General features: G+C 41.3%; 1 protein-coding gene across 1 annotated transcript; it reads left to right on the top strand.

The window, feature by feature from the left end:
• Window positions 1-1,425: 1,425 nt before the first annotated feature.
• drd1a (dopamine receptor D1a) lies at window positions 1,426-3,234 on the top strand. Its single transcript, XM_033974065.2, has 2 exons — window positions 1,426-1,501; window positions 1,704-3,234. Exon 2 carries the CDS (start codon window positions 1,979-1,981, stop codon window positions 3,068-3,070), a length of 1,092 nt encoding a protein of 363 aa, XP_033829956.1. The 5' UTR covers window positions 1,426-1,501; window positions 1,704-1,978; the 3' UTR covers window positions 3,071-3,234.
• The last annotated feature ends 5,281 nt before the right edge of the window (window positions 3,235-8,515 follow it).

The raw sequence follows: 8,515 nt of genomic DNA, 5'->3' as shown, positions 1-8,515 counted from the left end.
CACATTTAAGCCTTGGTTCTTCTACACAGAAGCAGAGGAGGAGAGCTTTGTGCGCAAAAAACATATTTGACATCATAATAACAGTTAGTTTAAACATATTATTACGGAATAGGAAGCTTAAACAAAGAATTTTATTTATGTTCTAATGGAAGACAGGGGTGGGATTTAATAAGTTTTCTTCTTCTTGCTCCTTTTCAAGCTCAAATAAGAAAAAAAAATGTGTGAAATGTGCATTAAGTGAACTGGATACATGTAAATAAATGAAATGAAAATGAAATTAATTATAGTGAAAGGTTTTAATTTTTAGATTCTGCATCATTCCAAAAGGGTAAACTCACTCCCACTCTCAGTTTGAACCATTTTAAACACATTTAAGCCTTGGTTCTTCTACACAGAAGCAGAGGAGGAGAGCTTTGTGCACAAAAACATATTTGACATCATAATAACAGTTAGTTTAAACATATTATTACGGAACAGGAAGCTTAAACAAAGCATTTAATTTATGTTCTAATGGAAGACAGGGGTGGGATTTAATATGTTTTTGTCTTCCTGCCCCTTTTCAAGCTCAAATAAGAAACATGTACTGGAAACATGTAAATAAATGAACAGAAGATGGATTATAGTGCAAGGTTTTTTGTTTTTTGTTTAGATTCTCCATAATTCCAAAGGGTAAACTCACTCCCACTCTCAATTTGAACCATTTTAAACACATCTAAGCCTTGGCCCTTCCTCTCTGTGATTAGTTTACTGATAAAATGTCAAACAACCACAGATTTGGATCCCACAGAGGAGCCTAAAGTCCCATCACTAAACTTCACTCGTGCAGGTTTTAAATGAACTGTCTGAGCTCGTGTGCTTCTGTTGTTGTGAATGGGGCACGTCCTGACAGCAGCTTTCATCATCATCATCATCACTGCAACACCCATTCTCATCCTTTAGGTGGCACCAGTGACACGCTCCTGCCCTTGTGCCTGACCCTGATTCAGCTGTAACCTTGGTCTCTACTTAATTAAACAACACTTTGAAGTTGAGCTCAAATCGCAGAAAGACAAAGATGGAGTTTATTTTATTTGGTCATTTGTATCCCAAAGCACAGGGCTGAATGTTAAATGTTTAGTTAAAGTGATGTCAAGTGCACGTCTCCAGCTGTAGGAGGATAATTAGTCGCCGTAGGGCTGCAGTCACATGCTTTCAGAGCGCTACCTCATTTTTTCGTGAATGGGTGAGAGCGTGAGCCGCGCGCCGTGTCCTGGCTCTGGTCACAGACGCGCTCTGGCTCTGCGCGGGGCAGGGCGAGCGCGCTACCACAGCTCTGACTGACATTTGAAGCAGTCACGTTTATTTTTCATCTCTGATCCTCGTTGAGATCCTCGGTGCAGTCCCGCTGTTGTGGTTTGGACGAGGCGGACGGTGCGCGCTTTGCTTGGACTTTTACGCACGGGATTTCTTTTGGATTTGTTGTGAATTACTGAAGCTGCACCGCGCAAATAGCTTATAAATGGTGAGTAAAGTAAAGAAAAACTGTGGATTGTCTGCATGCTGAGATGATTGTAGCTGCTTTTATTAGTTAATTCCTCCGTGCGCAGGTGGAACAACTGCGCGTCCAAAAGTCCAACAGCGCTGCATGGCTGTTATTTTGACATTAGAACAGATGCAAACACAGATGTAGTCAGCGTTATGTAATTCATTTCTTTGCTCCTTAGGGCCAGCTATGACTTCGAACAGGATCCCTGAAATCACGCACTCCCACTGCTCTTATACACCCGCGTCCAGCCACGACACAGAGGATTACCTGCGTCCGGGGGATGAAGAGAAGTGAAATTTCCCCACCCAAACAAAGTGGATGTTTCATGTTTTAAGACACAATGAGGGAGCGTGAAGAGGCAGAGGCGACAGGAGCGCGCGTCCTCCTGCACGGCGCTGTCTCTCTGATGTGATGTGACCCCCCCTGGAAACCCCTGCGCCTCCAAAGCCACTGATGATGGAGGTCCAGAACTACAGCACAGTCATCGACAGCGGGTTTCTGGACGAGGCACCTCCCAGCAGAGTTTTAACGGGATGCTTTTTGTCTCTCCTCATCCTCACCACTTTGCTGGGGAACACTCTGGTTTGCGCTGCTGTCACCAAGTTTCGCCATTTACGCACGAAAGTCACTAACTTCTTCGTGATCTCCCTGGCCGTGTCTGACTTACTAGTGGCCATTTTGGTGATGCCCTGGAAAGCTGTGGCAGAGATAGCTGGGTTTTGGCCGTTTGGCTCGTTTTGTGACACCTGGGTGGCTTTTGACATCATGTGCTCCACGGCATCCATTTTGAACTTGTGCGTAATTAGTCTTGACCGTTACTGGGCCATATCCAGCCCCTTCCGCTACGAGAGGAAGATGACACCAAAAGTAGCCTATGTAATGATCAGCGTTGCCTGGACACTCTCTGTTCTAATTTCCTTTATTCCGGTACAACTGAACTGGCACAAGGCCCAAACTCAATCCTACACTTCGAATGGTACTTTCCAAGCTCCAGAAAACTGTGACTCGAGCCTAAACAGGACCTACGCCATCTCCACCTCGCTCATTAGTTTTTATATTCCTGTTATAATCATGATCATCACATACACTCAAATCTACCGGATCGCGCACAGGCAGATTCGGAGGATTTCGGCACTGGAACGAGCCGCGGAGAGTGCCAAAAACCGGCACGACAGCATGGGGCGCGGCTCGAGTATCGCAGAGTCCGAGAGCTCTTTTAAAGTGACGTTTAAAAAGGAGACCAAGGTGCTGAAAACCCTGTCTGTCATCATGGGAGTGTTTGTGTGCTGTTGGCTGCCATTCTTCATCCTCAACTGCATGGTGCCGTTCTGCGAGAAGTCCAGCGAAGGAGTAGAGGCGTTCCCCTGCATCAGCCCCACCACCTTCGATGTGTTTGTGTGGTTTGGCTGGGCGAACTCCTCCCTCAACCCCATCATATATGCCTTTAATGCCGACTTCCGTAAGGCCTTTGCCATACTGCTGGGCTGCCACAAACTCCATCAAGGAGCCAACAACATGGAGTCGGTGAGCCTGAACAAGAAATGACTCAGACATCCCTGACTCATCGCTGAGGGCCCAAGCTCCTCCGGCTCCTCCGGCTCCTCCCGACTCTCTCTAAACGGGGCCAGTCCTTTCCTTACCCCACACTGTGTTAGAGGAGGCAGCTGCATGCACTGTGGAAACTATTTCTAGATTTAATCCGGGACTCCCCTCCGAGTTAAACAAGCGGGTTTTGGGGGACGGAGATGAGGTTTCAGAAGGCGCACGGTCCGGAAGAGACAGTCGTGGACCCTGATGCTACCAGACGCTGCTCTTTTCAACAGCATCACACACACACGTACACACACACACACACACACTGTCAAAACAAGATCCTCCCGTCATAGCAGCTTCAGTGCAACAACACAACTACAAATAGCAGCATTACTCATTGTTTCACTTCCTGTGGTCTTCAAGACAAGCCGTAGCATCAACGTTATGTTTGTACAGAGGGGCCGTGCTGAGTAGACCTGTCACGATAACGCATTTTCAAGCACAATACGTCCTTACAGATGCGGTAAATGATAGTACGGAGATACTTAATGCCACTGATACAATAACAATAACGCAAGATAACCCCAGTTTTATTACATTATAGTGGCATAAACTGCCACAAATAAACAGCAGAATGAAGTAATATTTAGCTGTAGAAGTAGAGATGGACCGATATGTGTTTGTTTTATCGGCCGGTAACATCTGCCAATATTTTTAGGCTGATATTTTTTTAGTCTTTTCCTCAAATTATGTCATTTCTATTTACTACAAACTCCTTTCAAGCCTTTTTTTTTTTACCAGAGACCATTAAAAGAGCTGTGCATCACGTTTAACGCAGTTGCTTCTTTGTATTGAAGTGTTAATGCAGGATAAAGCTTTGTGTGTATGTTTTTAGGCAACAAATTGGCCAAAACTAAATATGGGCCTGTGCTGGAGATTTAAAACTGATAGCAGATACGTAAAAAAATCCTAATATCAGCCTGAAATATCGAACAACTGATAAATATGGGTCTATCTTGAGACAAAAGTTAAAAGTTTCAACTCTCCACACCTCAAATCTTAAAGTACTACAACTAAGATACACCAAATCTTCCACTTTTGCAAAGAAATCATACACATATAAACTTTAAGCTCCAAAATGTACAGTTCCAGCTTTTCATATTCAACCATAAGTGGATATAGTGATTATCGTGACAGGTCTAGTGCTGCGTGCTCTAGGGGCTGGAGTTTCGTGTTGTTGTAGAAGTCAAACACATACTGAGAGCTTTGGGGGTCTCGCTCTGTTATAGACACAAACACATGTCAGAGCATCATAACTTGAGATGCAGTCAACAGACACCTGCTGAATAATTCCTGTGCTGCAGCCTCCGAGTCGTTTCTTCTTACTGTTGTATTTTTCACAAAGAGCCGCTGATGACCTCTTTACGAGACTCAAAGGTTTGACTTGTGTTGTCGTGCTTGGACTGTTGTGCTTCTAAAACAAAAAAGCTTTAATTTATTAACTTATGTTTAAGATCATCTATTTACTAATTAAAGTCAATAATTTAAATATTCAACTTTTGGGGTCTTCTGTTTTCCTGCTCTCATCAAACAAACTGTTCAAAACTGTGTCCTGGTTTATATAGAAACACTCCGTTGGGTTTCTGTGGTTTAGTTCATTGCAGCAGCAGCAGCAGCAGTGGAACGTCGCAAAGTACAAGTAGTAAAGTACTGTAGTTAAGCAGAATGTTTAGGTATCTGTACTTCACTTATGTGCATTTTACAGTGGATACTTTTCCTTTTACTTCAGTACATTTGAGAGCAGTATCTGTACTTTCTACTCCACTACATTTTTGAACTGGGCTGAAAAGTAAAAAGTACTTTTCATCTGATTTGAGGGGTTATTTTTACCATGTTTGTGGAAACATCCTGACTCAAGTTTTCGAGTTCAAGCTTCGGCTTTAAGTAAAACAAAAATAAATACACAAAATGTTTAAGAAAATGAATAAATTGATCCCTATTGCTACTGCTGACCAAAATATGTATCATTTTTATCAATATCTCTACATTTACACTTAAACAAATGAATAACACTTGTGTGAAATACTTTTACTTTTTACTCTTAATGTACATTTTTAAACAAGTACTGAAATACTTAGATTTTTTCATGTGATACTTATTTTTACTTGAGTAACTTTTTGCTTCTGTATCTGTACCTTACTGAAGTACATTTTACAGTGGATACTTTTTACTTTTACTTCACTACATTTGAGAGCAGTATCTGTACTTTCTACTCCTCTACATTCTTGAACAGGACTGAAAAGTAAAAAGTACTTTTCATCTGATTTGAAGGGTTATTTTTATCTTGTTCGCGGAAACATTCGAGCGAAACAAAATAAATACACAAAATTCATAAGAAAAATTAAGAAACTGATCGGTATATGTATCATTTTAATCGATATCACTGCATTTAAACTTTAACAAATGAACAACATTGTGTGAAATACTTTTACTTTTTACTCTTAAAGTACATTTTTAAACAGGTACTTAAATATTTTTACTTTAGCCGATTTTTTCATGTGTTACTTTTACTTCTATTTGAGTAACTTTTAATCTCTGTATCTGTACTTTTTCTTAAGTAACACAGTGAGTACTTCATCCGTCACTGTGTATCAATAATTCAGATACGTATAACATTACAGTAGTTATTTCTGGCTTTGGTGAACTGGACCTTATAGCTGTATACGTCAGGGTTTATTTATTTGTTTATTTGTTTATCTATTAGGATCCATTAGCCGTACCTGAGGGCCACTGTGTGTATGTGTGTGTACTTTTTTTAACAGGACTGAAAAGTAAAAGTATTTTTCATTATTGTCTAAGAGCTGCTGAAAAGTCTGAGGGTTTATTTTTAACACGTTCATAATTTGAGCACAAAAACAACAAAATATACAACTAAAAACAGCTGGAAAACCCCTTTTAGTACATTTTTAAACGAGTACTTCAACACCGACTTTTCATGTGATACTTCTACTTTTACTTGAGTATTCTTTGCTTCGATATCTGTATTTGAGTACTTCATCCACAACTGATAAACTGGGAACTATGCAAAGACGTAAAACATGAAGGAGAATGAATAGTCGTCGTGCTTGTTCACATCAGCTCGTGTTTCGTCAAGTAATTTTGAAGCCAATCACTGAACTAAATAATGAAAATATTCCACGTTCTTGGTATTTCGAGGCTTGTTCCTGCTCTCACCAACATCAACACCAACATTACTGCGGTCGCTCTGCGGATTTAGCTGTGGTTTGCGGGAAATGTAGCCCCGAAATCGCTCGCTAAAACGCTAATGCCCTTTAACTCGAGCGCTGAGTGCAGATTTTACTGTACACAGCTTTGCATTTCACAGAGTCAGCAAGTCGCCATACACTTTACCTGTGTTTTTTCAGGTCAAATCACAAAAGCGGCTTCGTGTTACGGGTCCGGATGGGGTTTTGTGTCACTGGTGTCCATTCAGGATGGCACAGTATGTTTCTTACATTCCAAATTAGCAAAGTACAGAGAGGGAGAGAGGGAGAAAGAGAGAGGGGATGGAGGGAAAACAAGAGAGGGAAAAATGGCGACTGCAACCATTTATAATTGTCACTAGTCGACAATAGGAAAAAACTAGATGCAAAGGCAGTAAAAGTGACTGTATATATAAATGGACATAGCTAACCTGCTAGCTGCCACGAAAAATTTGACCCCTCTCTCTGTAACTGCTGCTGTAAGACTCGTCATTTTGGTCTTAAATGTTCGTATTAACCCTCTACATGATCCTGGTGTTTTAATTTCACTATTGTGCCCGTTAATCAATATATGAACATTAATAACAAATCTTTCCCTGAGGTCGCTCCCACTAGCGTTAGCAACAGGTTTGATCGACAGTGTTGCTAAGCGCCTGCTCTGTGCTAAACCAGCGTTGTGGGCGGGAATGGGCGTTACCTTCAACAGCCTCGCTCTGGATTCGCTCTTTGGTTGCTATGATACTCCTGGTTGCTGCTCCAAATTGGATGCTATAACTGCTAGCCTCGATGAGCTCCAATATGGCCGACTTCCTGTTCGTCACAGGGCAGTGCTTCAATTCAGCTTTAGGCTTGTTTCATTGAGCGCCATCACTGCCATCACATTTTACGAGCCTACTCCAACGTTTGCCCGTTTCCTCTCCCAACGAGGTCTGATGTGTGGCCGCGGCGTTGAGTTGGTGCGCGTATTGTGGTGATGACCATTTTATTTAAATTTTTTGTTGGGCCAGTCGATCCTGTAACCCCCCTGTGAGAGTTTGCGTCAATGTTCGAAGAAGAAGAAGAAGAAGAAGAAGAAGAAGAAGAAGAAGAAGAAGAAGAAGAAGAAGAAGAAGAAGAAGAAGAAGAAGAAGAAGAAGAAGAAGAAGAAGAAGAAGAAGAAGAAGAAGAAGAAGAAGAAGAAGAAGAAGAAGAAGAGCAAGAAAAAAAAGAAAAACTGATCGGGAATCAAATCAAAATCTGATCAGGAATTTAAAAAAATCAAAATATTAGAAATACATTATACACAATAGAAATAATTGTTTCAGTAGTCGACTAATCACACACAAACTGCTAGTCAACTTATACTGTACTTTCCGGAGGTCATCTAGAGGTCACCTGGAGGTCATCTAGAGGTCAGATGGAGGTCAGTGATGGTCAGTGCGTTTTGAGGTGAACCAACCTATGGGTCACTGAATCTGACCGCTCTAGCACTTATGTTTATGTCGAGAGTGAGATTCAACGCACCAACCTTCAGATCTGCAGGCAAACGCTCTACAAACTGAGCCACCGTCTGGAGGTCAGTGACGACCAGTGCGTTTTGAGGTGAATCACACACACACTGGACAGATGCATGCTGGGAAATAGAGATAAGGAAAACAGATAAGGACACAGAGGGACAGGTCAGAGTTGAGAGCTCGGGTGAACTCTGGAGAATGTTTACTACTTTCGGAGTCATAAATGTTTACGTCTTGTTTATCTCGTCTTTACCGTTCTCCTGGTTTGCAAACTTCTTTTCACCATCACTAATGAGGCTCTGGAAATACAGGTCACACTGGCTAATATTAGACTCTGTTCTGTTTATTAAGGCGGCAAAACAGTGTTATTTTTAAGAACGGTGTTGAACAAATTACTTTTTAATTACAGTTTTGTTTTGTTTTTTGGCTTTAATTAAATTCTATGCAGTTATCTATTGTAATGGCATTTAAAAATAGTGTTTAAAAGGCTCATATGATGCCGTTTTTTGATCTGTTATAAATGTTTTGCTTCATTCACACATATTTAACACACAGACCTTGCAGATTTAAGGCTGAGTTCTTCTCTCAAACTGAAAACACTCTGTCCCACCTTGTGATGTCATCATGTGGTAATACAGGAAGTGCTCCACTGTGTTTTTAAACTCCACACACCTTCACTAGAATCATTTAAAATCACTCTC

This window comes from Periophthalmus magnuspinnatus, chromosome 10, assembly GCF_009829125.3.
Source record: "Periophthalmus magnuspinnatus isolate fPerMag1 chromosome 10, fPerMag1.2.pri, whole genome shotgun sequence".
In the NCBI taxonomy this organism is placed as follows: domain Eukaryota; kingdom Metazoa; phylum Chordata; class Actinopteri; order Gobiiformes; family Gobiidae; genus Periophthalmus; species Periophthalmus magnuspinnatus.
Note: the sequence above shows the minus strand (reverse complement) of the source record. Positions and strands in the feature narration are given on the sequence as shown.

Excerpts from the sequence above, each read along its gene's own strand:
- drd1a (XM_033974065.2), top strand. The coding sequence starts at position 1,979 with ATGATGGAGGTCCAGAACTACAGCACAGTCATCGACAGCGGGTTTCTG.